Here is an 18,091-nt window from a genome sequence, read left to right as displayed (position 1 = left end):
GCTCTCTGGATTTATGTGGACAGGACCAGAGATTTCAGCAGGACGGATTCTCTGTTTGTCCTGTATGATTTTCACGAGCGGGGCTGGCAGGCCACTAAGCAGACCTTGGCCAGGTGACTACATTTGACTCTCTGCCAGGCCTACTCTTCGGCGGTTCCTCATGCCCCTGCCGTGGTGACTGCCTATTGCACCCGGACAGTGGTAGCCTTTTGGGTGGCTCAGCGTGGCGCTGTTGCGGAACAGCTTTGTAAGGCTGCTACAGGGTCCTCCGCCTACACTTTTTTTTGCTTCTATGCATTTGACACCTTCAAGTCTTCAGACACAGCCTTCGGGCGAATGGTTCTCAGTGCAGCCTGGGAGCGTCCTCCCATAGGTGGACAGCTTTGGGACATCCTATTGTCACCCCTGTGACCCCTAGTGGAGGAAGAAGAAAAGGATATTTTATGTCCTTACCTGTTAAATCCTTTTCTTCAACTACATAGGCACAGGGTGCCTATTCTGATGCACCTTGCTGAGTTTAGTTGCTCTAGTACCGGTTCTGTTCACCTTCCCAATGTGTTTGAGTGTCTGACTGTCTTCCTTCTCCTTCTCTCTGTGGCTTGCTAACCTAACTGGCTGGCATTGGCTGTGGGCGAAGTATAGAGGAGGGGCAGTCTGGGCTGCTGGGAAATAAATTATAACTTTTTGGTGCCCAGACTCTCCTCTCTCACTGTTTTTCCCTGTGCCACCTATGTAGTCAAAGAATAGGATTTAGCAGGTAATAACATAAATCTCCTTTTCTCCAACTCTACCCAAAGCAATAGGGTAGTGATGCCTCGTCCTAAAGAAAAAGGAGGTCTGAGTTACTGTTTTTTGTTCTTTTTTGTTTTCTTTTAATATCGATCTTCAATATAATATATTGTGGCTGTAAGTATGAGGGAGATGTACCAACAAATCAGCTTCTAACTAAAATTTTACGGGCTGGGTTCGAAAATGAGTTAGGAGCTGATTAGGTTGGTACTTTATCTTTCTCCAAGCTTTGACAAATCTCCCCCTAAGTGTGACTAAATAATTGCATATGTCACTTGTATGTGTGTTAAGAATAGCTTACCACCTCTTAAATTAAGGATGTGTGAAGCCACATCAAACTTCCTTGGCCTCTGTATATGTTTATGGAACTGATCTTTGACTTTCAACATAGGGGAAACAATAACATTTCTCTTCTCTGCAGTTGGAAGACCATGAGTACAAACCTCTTGACCCCAAGGACATACGGCTGCCTCCTCCTATGCCGCCCAGTGAAAGGCTCTTGGCTGCGGTTGAAGCTTTTTACAGCCCCCCATCACACGATAGACCTCGGAACAGGTCAGTTCTCAACACATTATGAAGACTGTACACATGCTTGAAAGTGTTTTTTCAAAAGTTATTTTTTAAAATAGACCCTCTTTGACTCCTATAGGAGATCCTTTTATCTTGGTATTCCATAGTCTTGACAGATGGTGAAAATTGCTTTCACTATATGTACACTTTTGCTACTTGAGAGAAGTTAGAATTTATTTTCCACCATATTAGGTGAAACAATAGCATTTTACCTCTAGTGCAGTTGACTGCATTAATCCCACAGGAGTCCTGGTAAATGCATCCACTGTACTCGCTGAAGCACAAGATGCTAGGTGCATCTTGATAGAAGAGCAATATAGAAGATTTGTCAGTTGTCTTTGATAGACGTTATCGTTTCCACCACACAGTGTACATTGCATTATGACTGAATCACCCGCAAGGAGATCACTGTATTTACTATCCAGAGGTGTACATCTACGCTGGGGGAACTATCTTTGGGATGTAGTCATAATCCTGACTGTTGGGATCCGGGCCATCAGAATGCCTGCGCCGGAATACCAACTGAAAGTAGTGGAGTTAGGGGAAGGGTTAGGCACTAAGAGGATAGTTGGCACCAGAGCATACAACACCCAGACAGGAAAGAGGAATTGCACGGGTTGCGACAGTGCAGGGTGCTAGAACACCAATATCTGTTGCCTATAATACTGTATTTCTACTACGGGTTTATATTTACTTTGTTGCACCTTTCATTTATTGTGCAGTTTCTGTGGAAAATACACATAGTTATTATGTTGATTTAAGTAGTGCGATTTGTGGGTATATCTAGCTTCCCCTGGTGTTGAGCCATTAGTCTTTGATAGTGTACATTGGTACACCGATATGGCTGTCTCTAATTCTGGGTACACACTATAAGATGTGTACCTAGCGACGGCATGACGCAATGGAATGAAACATCGCATCAGCCATACACACTGCACGATCCAGTATACGACCCCGCAATATATATTCCATGCTACATTTAGCAGCATAGCGTCGTTCATTGCTTTGTCCCATATGCTGTGCCGAAGATCGGGCACTATACAATCCGCACAATATATATATTGTTCCCATCCGCATTGGAACAATAAATTGTAAGACAGATCGTACCTATCAGGCTGCTACTGCAGGATGATATTTTAGCTCCATGCCTAATAGCTGCAAACATGCGTTTTCAATGTCCTCTTTCCTACTGCTTACAGTGAATGCACTTTTTTGAATACAATACTCTTTTGCATTGCTAACTGGGATGTGCTGGTTGTTTTGTTGTGAGGTAGAGATGGATATATAGACAGACAAACAACAAATAAATGGTACAAGCAGCTTGCCTAAATAGAGGCCCCCCTTCCCCCCCCCACTGGAAGGTCATCCCTGCAACCGCCGCCACAGGAGGGTCCCGGAGCTCAACGCACCTCCGCATCCATGTCACATCCGGAGTTGCGGTAATTGCGTCATCACGGTGGCCTGCGGACCGGAAGTGTGGGCAAGGACACCGGTCTCCGTCACTATGGTCGTTGCTAGGGACAGATATCCCTAGCAACATCTATATGAAAGATACCCATCAGCACCACTATACACTATAGGGTAGGCGAAAGAGGAAACAAGACAAAAATATTGGAATATCTGAATTACTCTTCATCAGCATAGTTTTTTTGCTAGCACATACTTTTATTTATGGGGGTTGCGACATGATCATTTAATTTACGCTAGATGTAGTTTATTATTCCAATATTTTTGTCTTGTTTCCTCTGTCGCCCACCCTATAGTGTATAGTGGTGCTGATTGGTATCTTTCATAGAGATGTTGCCAGGGATATCTGTCCCTCTAGATTTGTGTATACATATTTGCACTATATATTGTTAATTTTGTGTACTTGGGTCTCTCTAACAATGACTATAGTGACGGAGACCGGTGTCCTTGCCCACACTTCGGTCAGCAGATCACTATGATGACTCGATTACCGCGACTCTGGATGTCATATGGTCGGTGCGGTGAGCTCCTGGACATTCTTGTGGCTGTGGTTGCAGGGATGACCAGGGACAAACGTTGACTAGCGGGGATTCCTGTGTCATTTACTATTTGTCTGAATGCCGCCTACAATATATGTATACTACTCTAATATTAATATATAATATATTTTAGTGAGAGAGATTATAAATGTGGGCACTCATTGTTATTGTTTAATGCATAATAAACGTCACTCCAATCCAAATTGATGCTTTAACCCCAGTGGTTTATAAAAAAAAAAAATACAACATTTTGGGTCCACAACCCTTTTTCAAGCAATACAGAACAGTCAAGCTAATATGAGCTTTGTTTTGATTTTTAAAACCTTGCTATATCACTTGATAACTCTTGAGGCCTAGATCCCTCTATGGATTCCACTCAATCTCCATAGTAACATTTCTTGTTTTTTTCTTTTTACCTCCAGTGAAGGTTGGGAGCAGAATGGCCTCTATGAATTCTTCAGAGCAAAAATGAGGGCTCGTCGGAGAAAAGGCCAGGATAAGCGGACCAGGTGAGGATAAAATAGCGTTCCTTTCTAATCCACCTAGGCATTATTGGACTCAGTGCTGATGTGATGCAGCCTCACAGGTTAATGTGATAAATGAGAAAAAGAAAGGTCAACAAGAATGTGCAAAGTTGAGGCCTGCACGGTGCAGCTAGTAACAGTGGGAACTGATATTGATGACCACTATGAAACCAAGCGGGATGAATTGGGGAAGTGCTACAACTTGTCATGCTAGCAAACATTCGTATGTTTGTCCGTGCCTGCAATGTGGATGTGTTTACCGCCGCCAATTCTGCATTTTCCCTACAGTGGTTATAGTGGGAATCTTAGAAGTGCTGGCATGGTCATTTGAAGTGCATGGCCTCGTTCTATAAGGAGATTAATATTGTAACTGCTGTCAAACTAGTCTGAGCTAACTTACAGTGCCCTACATAACAGACAGTCCATGGTCTTCAATGTGAAAATAAAAGAAAACTATATAAAAAACATTATACTGTACTATCAGTAGTAAAATCTAACAATTGGATACATTTTTGTGTTTAGCTAGCAGGATAAATGTCTGTGCGATAAGGAAATGGGCGCTGTTCTTTAGCGCTCTGATCATTATTTAGAAGTGTGTTATAAGAAAATGGCCACTACTCTCATGCAATGTGGTGTAAGCTAAGGGAGACGATCCATTGGCCAAATCTGCAAACAAAGGTAGTACAACATTGGTAGGAAACGGGCAGCTCCCAGAGCTGCTGCTTAATTTGTTGACACATTTGCTTGTTATAACACTTGTTTAAAAGCAATCTGAATATCCTGGCACATGGGATGCCGGCGGTTAGAATCCCAGCGCCAGCATCCCTAAGGTAAGTAGCAGGGTTAGGGGGAGGGATAGGTTTAGGGGGAGGTTAGACTTATGCACTGGGGGGGAGGTTAGGTTTAGGCACCAGGGAGGGTTAGGGGTAGGGAGAGGGTGAGGGTTGAGTTACTTACTGACCGGAGTCTGTATCCTAACCCTGCCAAGATTTTGAACGCCAGATCCCTAGCGCCGGCATCCCGTACCCAACCCGTTTAAAATTCCTGTTGACATTTGAGAACGGTTCCTTTTCCTTTTTTCTCCATATTGTTAATTGCAGACTGATTCTTTTCAGTCATTCTGGGACACCTTGCACGATCTAACCCTGCTACACTAACTGGGAAAACTAGTTCTCAACATACTATAACAATCTTTTTTTCAAAAATCCTTTTTCAAGTTAGACTATATTAATGAGTTTCAATTTACAAAAAGAACTCTCAGCGAGACGTAAAAATAATGAAAACTTAGATGATATATTTCCTAGTGATATTTCATACACTGAACCACATAAAAATTGGGAAGGAGACTATTTAAAATTAAAATACGCACTTCAAAAACAAGTGAGAGTCTCCTGGGACCTCACTACACTTGATAATTATCTCAAAAATAAAATTTCCCCAAGGGGATTGAGACCCAAAGTCTTTCCGGCTTTTCAATTGGCAAGTGAAAATCTAAAACAAGAATGGGAAACCTGCCTTAATAGATGTTCCTTGGAATTGATGCAGATTTTGGTCAAACATAACCATTTAATTCTTGAAGAGTGTGAAAAGGAGATTGAACATCTTGGTAAGAATTTAGAACAATGGGAAAATGATACTCATTTTCAGAACACATTTGAGAAAACAAAACAGGATTTAATGGTGTATGAACAGAACATTATTGACCGCAAAAAGAACAAATTTGCAAGAGACAAAAGGGATTTCTCATCCGGTAAAGTTTTCAGGTGGCACAAAACTCACCCAAGGAGAGAATCCCCACTGAATCCAGGATCTTACACGTCATCTGAAGCAGAATCGTCTGGTACAGAGGATACTCAAGATCATTCCGATCTTGATCTTCACCCCTCCAATTATAGGGGTGGATCTAATGTGAATGTTGCCCCTCTTTTTTTTAGAGGATCCTCGAGGAGTAAGGAGCAGGCAGAGACAACCAAGAGGAAGACGAGGAGGAGCCGCAAAAAGCGGAAGGGACCAACAACAATGGGAATTACCCTTACCCACGAGATATTCCACAAGAAAGACACGACGCTATTGAATTTAACATCTGACACTCCCAACAATTCATCCTCAGACTCACAACTAAAGATTATCAATCTCTCCACTCACAATCTCACTAATGCCCAACAATCAGTATTGAGCAAAGGTTTGTCTTTTTCTCCAACACAGAATCTGAACCGTTTCTGCTGGGAGAAAGATCTACGCCTCTTCAGTAGAAAACTATTACTATGTAAAATGTTCTCTAATAAAGAAACTTTGGAATGCATTGAAAAACCATCTGCATCCACTCAGGATAATATTGCATTAGGACTTAACGTCCAGGATGGGGATTTGGACAACATGCTTGATCTAACGGATACTGAAGTCGAAGCCCTGATGGCACTACAAGATCTTGAGAATGAATCAGGAAATAATGGCCTCACCCTCCGGGATCCAATACAAAGACCTTGTGTCAAGAAAAAATCTACTTTTTTTCCCCAGGACAATATAAGTCCAGAAGTTAAGGTCTTCACAAAAATGGTGTCCAAAGAATTTGATAATATTTATCTCAAAACTAAATCAAGACATAGATACCCTACCAACTTGACTCAGGGGGAGAAGAAGGCACTAAGAGAAATTGGAGGGTGGCAAGACATCCTTATTAAGCCTTCTGACAAAGGAGGTAATGTGGTAATTTGGCCAAGAGAAATGTATGTTATTGAGGCAAATAGACAGCTGGAAACTTCAGATTGTTATCAAAGAATGATATTTAATCCCATGGAGGATTATAAAACTCTATACTGTGGTATCATTGACCGAGCATTTAAAGATCATATTATTTCCTCACAAGAACATGCATTTCTACAGATAAAACATCCCAAAATTCCAACATATTATATGTTGCCAAAAGTGCATAAAAATAGAAATATCCCTCCCGGGAGACCCATTGTATCAGGCAAAGGAAGCCTAACTGAACCGGCCAGTACTTTTTTAGACCTACATTTAAGGCATCATGTGTTGAGCCTGTCCTCTTACGTCCAGGACACGACAGATGTACTACGCAAAATCAATGATATCAAATTAGAGAGAAATCAATATCTGGTAACGTTAGATGTTGAAGCTCTCTACATGAGCATATCCCATGATATAGGGATTAAAGCCGTGCGATATTTCATGACAATGGAAGGTTTCAATGACTTCCACAGTTTTCTTTTGGAGCTATTAAGGTTTGTGTTACATCATAATCTATTTCCATTTGATGACAAACTGTACTTGCAGACTAGGGGAACTGCAATGGGGGCTGCGTGTGCCCCCACCTATGCCAACATTTTTCTAGAGTGGTGGGAGAAGGAATTCGTCTTCCATGAGGATAATGACAATCTGTCATCTCACATTATCTCATGGATTAGATACATAGACGACATTTTTATGATTTGGGAAGGGGATGTTGATCTTCTGCTATTGTTCATTGCGACATTAAATAATAACAATCTCAACATCTCCCTTACATATGACGTGAGCCAAGAGAAAATATATTTTTTGGACTTATTAATATATGTGAAGAACGATGGGATGATTGCAACTGATTTATACAGGAAAACAACGGCTACGAACAGCCTTCTCCTCCAGACAAGTTCTCATTTTCCACCCACGGTAGCTAACATACCTAAGGGTGAATTCCTGCGATTACGCAGGAATTGTTCTGATGATGATCACTTTAAACAACAAAGTCTAGATCTATCTCAAAGATTGCGTGAGAGAGGGTATAGCAATACTGCCATCAAAAAAGCCCAGAGAGGAGTTCAATACACACAAAGAAATGATTTGATTTTTGGTGACAAAAAGGAGAAAAGTGGCAAATTAAGATTCATTGCCAATTTTTGTACAGAATGGAGAGAACTTCAGCATGCGATTCAAAAACATTGGCCTATCTTATTAGCTGATGCGGATCTAGCAGCAGTACTGGATAAGCAAGTTGCTATGGGTTGGAGACGATCAAGAAATCTTAAAGATCACCTTGTACACAGTCACTTTATAAAATCGACACCTAAAAAATCTCTTGCATCAGGTACTTTTTCGTGTGGCAGTTGCAAAATATGCAATCACATCATCAAAACAGATACTGTTAAGGACAGATTTGGAAATGATATTAGAATCAAGGACTACATCAATTGCAGGACGGAGGGAGTCATCTACTGCATTATGTGTACCTGCAATATGAAATACGTAGGAATGACCACTAGATCCTTGAAGCAACGTATTCTTGAGCACATAGGTACAATACGTAATGCAGCTACAGACTTATTAAAAATGAAGAAGTTAACCACAGTGGCCCGACATTTTTATTACCATCATCATAAATCATATAACGAACTTAAAGTTTGTGGACTAGAGAAAGTCAGCTTAGGTATACGAGGTGGCGACATCACCAATACCTTACTTAGAAAAGAAAGTGAGTGGACCTTCAAATTGGGAGCAGTAACACCTACAGGCATGAATGAATATATCAATTATGGTGTTTTTCTACCGACCTAATTCTACCTAACTAGACATGCAGCATCTACCCGGTTTTTGATTCCTGGAGTCTCATCACTGGCTCTCTCTGCACGTCTACACACCGTGCCTGGCAAGCTTTAAGCCATTCTATCAGCTTGCAGTGGAATATCCTCCATACCCATCCGGGACGCAGAGCCCTCTGTTCCTTTCCCCCTGACACGGAGCCTCAGAGCGGCGTCATTCAATTCTTCCCAAGTCTCCCCGCTGGTCGGGTAGAGCACGTGCATCTTGGTCAGACGACCCATTCACTCATAGAGCACGGAGTACATTGTTTTGCCCCTCCTGTGCCGGACCTGGAGCACTAGAGCGACCACCCACTCCCCTCTGCATCTCCATCGTCAGCTGGGTCGAGATCGGGAGGTCTGCCATCTTCAGCCACGGTAACCATCATCCACATTGTATTCATATACCCAGATCTGGGTCTGATCCAACTATACGGAAGGTAATATCGACACCCATTTATTACTTTGTAACTTTTATACCGGATGATGAACTAATCAACATCAGTTCAAAAAATATATTTGTGTATGGAGGAATTCTTCAGAGGGTTTCACCAAATGTTGTTCAAAAGTCCGGGACTCTATATTCATACATTTTAGGAACCATTATTTACATGCAATTTCATTATTTACATGTGTGTTTTATTGCTCTTATTGAATTTATAAGCATTGGCTGCTTTGTCTTAATCAAGATATAATTCATTTATTATATACATTGTTGCTACTGGTTTGAGTGATTTTTAATTATACTAACAGAATCTGTGGTTTCTTTATCTTTCATTTATTCACATTGATGCTGTATGATTTCTTCATGATTTTTTGGCAACACCTGAGGGTGTTCTTTTGTCATCTTCACTTTGATGTTTTTTACACATATATATTTTATATTGTATATTATATTTTATTATCATTCTGATTTTCCTAATATGTAGCATGAACGACTGAGCTTGAGGAAATTTTTTACTCTGCAATGCCGCAGTAACAGAGTTCAGTGTCTCGCACGGCCAACATGTTTGCAATATTTTCTGTTTTCTTTCACATCAGCATACAGGTCCTCATGACTCAATAACCATCAATTCCATTGGTATATGGTTGGAGATAGCTTGGGTCCCTGATAATATACTGAATGACTTTTATCTTCTTCATGCCTTATATATTCTACATTTTCTACTCTTTTAAGGGCACTCATTGTAGATTTTCAGGAGAGGCACCTGCAATGCATGTCATCAGGTGCCCCTCAGCTGATACAATGCAACAGTAGATGCCTTACCTACTTTTTCTCATCCCTGGATGCCTTTCTGAGTATGCTCACATATCATTCACTACATGATATAATGATATGCAGTAGCTACTCACTTAGTACATTATCTGGGAGTAGACTATCCTGTTTTTCTAATATCCATCAGGATACTTTAATGAAATCCAAATCAGCATTAAGCATTAATATTTATTAATTTTATGAGGTATATATTTTCATATATCAAACCATTTGATATATATAATCACCTTGTGAATATCATTTACTCCAATCCCTGATTATTTGTGTACTTAGTATGAGAAGGAGATCCATTAACCCTTGCACTAATTGATTTTACGTCTCTCATCTCTAACTGTTTTTATTTTATAACACAAAAAATAACAAATAACCTTTCCTTTTTACTTATTTTACATCCCCTTTCCCCCCCCCCTCCTTTCCCTTTAATGGCTTTATACAACATCATCACCTAAATTTATCCATCACAAAAAAACGACTATCTCACCATAATTTAAATGAGATAATTTATCCTTTTTCTGTTTTGCTGTTTTTTTGGCCTCTTGATAGGCCAACTATGATGCCAATCATAGAATGGATCAATCTGATTGGGCTATAGGAATTTGTGCAATCATAGGCCATTCTGCCTGTCAATCCATTGTGAAGTCGCGCGATTGGCCAGTGATGAGGATAAAGAAGAGGCACCTTTTACAATCACTATAGGGTTGGGACTGTGAACAAGCTCCTTTAAGGCGAAACGCGCGTCAGACACTTCCGGGTCACGTGGTGCGCACACGTGACGCCGGCTTTCCGACCACACACAAGCGGCATGTACCAGCTTGATAGATATTACTGCAGACTGACTTTCTGGACCTCACGCTGATCAGGTAAGTGGCGTATAACCCCTGCACTGCCCTGTGCATCAGGGCAGACGGCCACTGATCCTGTCAGTTTGTTTTCTATACACTTTACATATACCACTGGACGTCTGCCACACTATACTGCATTGACTATTGTTATTTACTGTGAGGAACTATCACACCAGATTTCCTCTGATTTGGCAGCACAAGACCTGTGTTATCTATTCTAAATTGTCTCAATAATATATTTTTTGCTCGCTGGTCCTCTTTATTATCAGTCTCAGTATGGCATTGTCAATTTAGTGATATCTACACCCTTTGTGCATTGGAATCTGTGATCATTATTGTTTCAGACATATTATTCATAGAATACTGATGGTTATATGCAGTTTTATAGAACATTTATGATTAGGATGTATTCCTAGATATATGTAGATACTACAGCACATGGTTTTCCAATTTTGGTATAGCTAAATGGTGATATATATCCCTGAGGGGAGTTAAATGAACAAACATTATTTAATAGACAATTTGCCCTATTAACATGCCCATTTGTGATGCTTACGGCGATAGGATACATCTGTGACATTAATAATACACTCATTAATTCGCCTAGCTTTTATTTTTATGTCAAGAGAGGATACATCTCTTTCTGGAGAGTATCTCTCCTTTGATCCAATTTATATATGTGTTTAATTGTTTGTTCGTCTGTATGTTGACACTAATGCTGGTACCCTTTTTTTAGACTAATAATAAAAGTTCAATTTTATTTGCAATTATTGACTCAATTATCTCTATACCTATTGTGTGCCCCCACCCAGAGTTCTTTTTCTTTCTTTGTTTGACATTTGAGAACTGCATACTTAGGCCCTATTGCTCATTTATATAAAATAATACATAATGATAACTTTTCAATGGTTAATTACAGTCTTTGAAATGTCTCTTCCTTCTCATTTACCCAATATCACTGGTAGTTCAAATATCAAGTACTGAAAGTTACTATTGCTGGGTATTTGAATCCCTGGTGACGACCATAGAATGATGTGGCTGCATGAAGGCTCCCTATGTCTGTTCTCGCACAGTTTTTGAAACACCTCAGGAACCGGGAACTTATGACTCTGTGCGAAGGAACCTCAGGGTAGAAGGCGGCCGCCGTTGCTCCTGGGCTGGCTACACCATTCAGTTTAGGGCAAAAGGTTGCGCTGAGCTAGCTGGCTGACCAAGCTAAACAGCAGTAAACGGCACAAACGTGGCAGTTCAACTTCAAATAAAACCTCTCCTAAACCAGACTGATTCACTCCTACACCTCCGGAGGTAACGGAAGGTCTTTACCTAAGCGGAGTCGGCTGAGTAAAACGCAGGTCAGGCGTATCGCGCGCCCTACCAGATTGCTCAGAACTTTCACTATTTCTTCTTCAGGGTATAGACTCCACAGAGAGACCTTGGGGTTTAGGTGATGGCATGGACATCCGGGCACCACGCAGTTAATTTTTCTCTCCCAGAATGCACAGGGCCTCTCCCTATACCCCGCTTCCGGGCCAGAGGCACCTTAGTTTCGTTTGGTGCCCGGCCAGAGTTGGGTCACTGTAGCGCAGTGGGGCTGTTTAACAGCCCCTGAAGATTTTCAGAATATATTTCTACTAAGCGGACAGTCCAGTGGGATGTCAGCACTGCCGCTCCATCAGCCCGCCGGCGCCAAGATGCCGGTACTGATCCGGGGATCGCGGTGGGAGCCCGGGGTCTGTGCTAGCCAGACCCCGTGGGACTCCCAGGACTGCAACCGGATTCACGGGGAAGCTAAGGTAAGTCACAGATCTCTTGTGGTGATCCGTGTATTGCAGTCCTTTCCCCCCGGATCTCGGGAAGGATCGGGGGATGACTACAGTGGACCCAGGCCTGAGTAACCTGCGCTTCCACTTAAAACCTGCCTGGGGACAAGTGCTGGGGCACAATGCTCAATGCAAATTGCGCTTCCAGCGTCCCAGAGGTTAAACGTTGGCCAGGGGAGGCAGCCTTCCGTCTTTACAGCCGGCTCCTCCCCTTTGCACAGCGCACCTGCGGTCTGGCTGAGCTGCAGCAGCACTCCTCACACAGGACTCTCTGGTGGCCATTTTCTCCTGGCAAAGTCGCAGATCTCTCAGGGATGCGGAGCCTGGTCTCCCTACATACCTCTCCTGGTCAGCGTATGTAGCGCTATATCCTTCTAAACACCTAGTCTGGGTAGTTGAGGTATAGTGCCATTGTGCTGGTGTAATTTCTGCATTGTATGTGACTTTATGCTAGCGCTGTCTCTGTATTTCTACTCATTCTGTCAGACAATATATCTATACCTTTTTTTTTTCTGAGTCCTTACAATACAAGTTTTGTCAGGGTGCTTATTTTACCTCACATATAAATATATTTATTGTGTGGTTTGTCGCAAACCGTGTACACGTCTCTCATTGCTATGTCTGAAAGTGGGGATGATGTGCACGATCCCACTCCAGTCCTGCTGTCATGCAAATCATGTGCTGCAGGACTGGGTGAGGGGGTCAGGGTCTCAGTGGGATTGTGTGAGGTGCTATAATCCCCCAGGTCCTTCTGTAGTCCCAGTCACTTCACAGGACCCTCCATGGGCATGCTTTGCTCAGGCTTTGACAACCATGGCGGTGGGCGTTGTGGGGTTCACACAGCAGGCGATTATGCCCTCACAGGGCCTGCCTTTACAGATTTCACCCATGCAGGTTCAGTCTGTGCCTCCTTAATGGGTAGATACGCTGTCTATTATGGTACAGACCCTGGCAGATACCTCTGTTACCCTCCAGGCTATGCTGCAGGGGGATAAACCCCTTAGACCGGCCAAAAGGCCTATGCCGTCATCCCAATCTACACAATATGATGACGATGACACTGATACCGGGAAGATGATGGAGGAAGATGACTCTGAGCCCTCTCAGCGTGAGGAGGAGTCTAAGTAAAAAAATCAATATTCCAGCTCTGATACGTGCTGTCCGTTCAGCCCTAGTTATAGAGGACGACAAACCGCCAGCTCCCCGGTCCAAACATGCCCTGTTAAAGGAAATACTGCAGAAGTAGTCCTTATTTCCTTGATCTGATCATCTAGTGGAGCACATGGAAGTGGCATGGAAATCGCCTGGGAAGTGATTTCAGCAAAGACGCCTGGCTTATGCCTATCCTTTTCCTGAGGAACATTGCACTAAATGGAAATCACCTCCTGCGGTGGACTCTCATGTGACAAAAGTGCTACTCTACCTATGCCATCCATTTCATCCTTAAAGGATACCACGGATAGGAAGGTGGAGGTGCGTTTAAAGTCAATGTATTCTCTTTCAGGGGCAGTCGCCAGGCCAGCTATGACTGTCTCCTGGGTAGCTAAGGCTATGGAGTTCTGGGCAGACTCCTTAGAGGAGTCTTTTCCGTCAGATGTACTGCAGATCAAGTGACTCTGGTGGGTAACCTACGTGATTCGGCTACATATATCAATGAGGCTGCTGCGCTGTCAGCTCGCCGTTCCTTATGGCTGCGCTCTTGGAGAGTGGACTCTAAAAAGGATTAGCGTGTCTACCTTATAATGGTAAGATCTTGTTTGGTTCTGACCTGGACAAGATTGTGGATACGTTGGCAGCGGCTAAATCTGCGTGTCTGCCTTCAGCATCTACTTCTTCAAGATGCAGGCCCTCGTCCTTTCGGCCCCAAGGTAAGCCCTAAGGGTCAGCCCTTTCCTAGACAGTCAGCCTTCAAAAGACTACAAAGTCCAAGAAACAGGCCTGGAGTACCAGACGTTTGGCGACCAAGTCCGATGACAAGTCTTCAGCCTGATGGGACGGCCCTCCCCTTGGGGGATTTCAAGGTGGGAGGCCGACTTCAGTTCGCCCACTTCTGGTGTCAGACCACGACAGACACTTGGGTAAGAGAAGTGGTCTCTCACTGGTACGCCCTTGCCTTTCGCAGAAGGCCTCCCCAGCAATTCTTGTGCAAAAGCCCTCTGTCAGACAAAGACAAGGCATTACAAATCCAGAAAGCCATACAATCCTTGCTTCAAGCAGGAGTTGTCATCCTGGTACTGCTTCCTCAGAGAAGAACGGGTTATTACTCCAATCTCTCTCTGGTCCAGAAACCGAACGGATCATATCGGCCTATCCTCAATCTTAAGTCCCTGAACAGATTCCTCAGGGTACCTTGGTTTAGGATGGAAACCTTCCGCTCAATTATACTGGCTATGGAACCGGGGGATTTTATGGTATCGCTGGATATTCAGGATGCATACCTGCATATTCCAATTGCTTCATCTCACCAGCGTTTCCTCCGTTTTGCTATACAGAAACAACATTTCCAGTTTCGGGCTCTGCCGTTTGGTCTCTCAACAGCTCCTCGGGTGTTCACCAAAGTTATGGCTGCCATGGCAGCACATCTACGGCATCAGGGGGTTCGACTGTTGCCTTACCTGGATGACCCCTTATTGTTGGTAGGGTTCCCAGAAGTACTTCACCACCATCTACCGCTGACTATTTCTGTGCTTCAGACTCACGGGTGGTTGATCTATTGGACAAAGTCCTCCTTGACTCCATGCATCTGGGAGCTCTGTTGGATCCCAACAGCAGAGAGTCTTTCTGACCGCAGAAAAGATCTCCACTTTGCAGACGCGAGTACGCAAATGTCTCCACAGTCGCCAAGTGTCAATCCACTCAGCAATGCCAAGTACTGGGCTCCATGGTATCATCATTCGACATGGTGGAATATGCCCAGTTTCATTCCAGGCCTCTGCAGAAATTGATCATCTCCAGGTGGAACGGATTACCCCATCGGATAAAAGCACAAACGATGGTGCTCTCTCCGGAGGTGCGTCTGTCTCTTGCCTGGTGGCTGCAGATTTGTCACCTCACCAAGGGGCGCCCCTTTTGGATTCCGGAATGGGTCCTCTTGATGGACGCCAGTCTCCGGGGTTAGGTTGCAGTGACAGGTCCACACTCATTTTCAGGGGTGGTGGACAGCAGAGTAGTCTGCTCTACCAATCAACATATTGGAACTTCGGGCGGTCTTCAGGGCCCTACAGCAAACCAGACTCATACTTCACGGAAAACCTATGCAAGTTCAGTCAGACAACACCACAACTGTGGCTTACATCAATCATTAAGGGGGAACTCGAAGTCAGGTGGCAATGACAGAAATGTCACGGATTCTGAAATGGGTGGATGGTCATCTCCCAGCCATTTTGGCGGTGTTCATTCCAGGAGTTCGCAATTGGGTAGCGGACTTCCTCAGCCGTCACAACATGCATCCAGGGGAATGGTCTCTTCACCAAGAGGTGTTTCGGCTCCTAGTGGACAGGTGGGGCCTTCCAGACATGAACCTCATGGCCTCCCGACACAATCACAAACTGCCAGTGTACGGGTCCAGAACAAGAGATGCCGAGGCGATTCTGGTGGATGCTCTGTCTGTGCAGTGGGCCTTCCAGTTTGCGTACCTGTGCCTCCATTCTCCCTGCTTCCTCGATTAATTCAGAAGTTCAAACAGGAAGGAGGCACAATCCTGCTGGTGGCTCCAGCATGGCCCAGACGGCACTGGTACTCACATCTTTGGAGTCTCTCCATCGACACTCTGTTGCCTCGACGTCCGGACCTGTTGCCTCAGGGTCCTTGCCTTTACCCGGACCTGGGTCGTCTGTCATATATTTTATTACCATCCTTTGTCACATTCTGGGGAGCGCTGGTTCTTCTTTAGTTCAAATACATTTCTTATGTAGGTGGGGGTATCCTACATGTTTCCAGCAGCCCTCCCTTTCTTTAGTGCATGGTGATCCACGGAGAGTGCAGCCTCTACCTGCACATTTTCTGCTTTAAAATCTTTGCCTGGGAGAGACCTTGCTGATGCAGTATAACTACCTTGTGTCTTGTTGCTGTGCTCAGTCTCGCCATGGTGTATGATCTCTGACATGAAACTGCCTGCCACAACCTCACCTTTTTAGCAGAGTTTGGCTGTTCCTCACCCAGTTTTAAGCCTCCTACACAGCTGTTTGTTTCAGTTAATGACAGTTTCAACCTACATATGAAAATGTTGATCATTATCACCTGTTTGGTATGATTGATTATTTGTACACCTGACTATAATCCTACAAAATCCCTGACTTTGCAAGTGTACCTAGAAGAATTTATGCTGTTTTGAAGTCAAAGGGTGGTCACGCCAAATATTGATTTGATTTAGATTTATCTTCTCTTCATTCACTCTGTATTTTGTTAATTGATAAAAATAAATTATTAACACTTCTATTTTTGAAAGCATTCTCACTTTGCAGCATTTTTCCACACCTGAAATTTTGTTTAACAGTCAGCTTTGGGGACATTAGTTAAGCTACTTTTCCAACATGTGGAATTCTTCTTGTTCAGTCAGGGCCTTTACATGTGTACACATCTTACATGTTCTTATATTTTATTTATTTTTTTGCTGGCAGGCCATCAAGATCCCAAAGTCGTTCAAAAAGTCACGGACAATCCTCCTCCCGTTCCAACTCCAGATCTTCAAAGTCCTCCCGCTCCTACTCTAGGTCTCGGTCAGGTTCTCGGTCACGTTCCAGGTCTTATTCTCGTTCCAGATCTAGGTGAGGCATATGTTGCATTTTATCTTTTTTAGACACACAATGGATCATTAGGTCAAAGCATGACCACATGATTTGTGTTTGGTCATGTCGGTGCATTGCAAACGGCAGCAGTTCAGGAAATAAAATTTAAAAGTAGCCCCAGAATCAATTTGAAGTATTTGATGCGCTGAAAAATGTTCTGCCTTGGGTCCAAAGAGGTGGTTGGAACAATATTCTGTATGGCTATACAGGAGGTAGTGCACAGCTAACTTTATCATTATTGATCCATAAAGAAAAGGGCTGTTTTGCAAAAGAAGATACATGAAGGTTGGCAAATTTATGACTGGTGTAAAAGCCACCACCTTCTTTCTGTCGGTTTTGGGATGCCGTTCAGTTGTTTCTGACTTAAGATCCTAACAAGTGCATTTGACAAATGTATGTTTAGTTTGCATTATATATCCTTTCGTTTCAGGAGTAGAAGCAGGTCTCGGTCATCTCGCAGTCCTTCCAGATCTCGGTCTCGATCAAAATCCTTCTCTCCTGGAAAACGGCGCAGATCTAGGTCTCGCAGTGCCACACCACCGTAAGTAGACAGCAGACCATATTTTCTGTATAAACACATTGATTTATTTACGTTTTCCGAACAAAGACATTTGTTTATCTAAAGATAAGCTTGTAGCATTGTAACAATTTGAGAAATTAGAAAAATAGATACTTCTAATAGTTTGTTACAGAAATTTGTAATTTTGGATTGCCTAGGTATCATGGCTAGGATGGCAGATGATCATTTAGGCATCTCATCTGTTCAACTGGCATCTGGAGGGGGAAATGAACAGTATTAGGCCTTTGATGGTAGTTATAGGGCTCCGTGGGTGGAAGGGGGCTCTTAGCTTATCTTGGGGCAATCACTGTACAAATGTAAATGCCTTACATTTGTACGGTGAT

The 18,091-nt window shown here is 43.2% G+C and overlaps 1 protein-coding gene across 1 annotated transcript in view; it reads left to right on the top strand.

The window, feature by feature from the left end:
- Window positions 1-18,091, top strand: part of LOC148479044 (calcium homeostasis endoplasmic reticulum protein-like) — a 55,279-nt gene that overhangs the window by 30,602 nt on the left and 6,586 nt on the right. Inside the window, exons 12-15 of the mRNA XM_088455009.1 lie at window positions 1,211-1,344; window positions 3,788-3,874; window positions 17,021-17,167; window positions 17,619-17,729. Coding sequence (XP_088311135.1) covers window positions 1,211-1,344; window positions 3,788-3,874; window positions 17,021-17,167; window positions 17,619-17,729 — 479 coding nt within the window. The remainder of the gene's footprint in view (window positions 1-1,210; window positions 1,345-3,787; window positions 3,875-17,020; window positions 17,168-17,618; window positions 17,730-18,091) is intronic.

This window comes from Taudactylus pleione, unplaced genomic scaffold (genome assembly GCF_031769625.1).
Source record: "Taudactylus pleione unplaced genomic scaffold, aTauple2 ptg000641l, whole genome shotgun sequence".
Lineage (NCBI taxonomy): Eukaryota > Metazoa > Chordata > Amphibia > Anura > Myobatrachidae > Taudactylus > Taudactylus pleione.
This window is presented reverse-complemented; position numbering and strand designations above follow the sequence as displayed.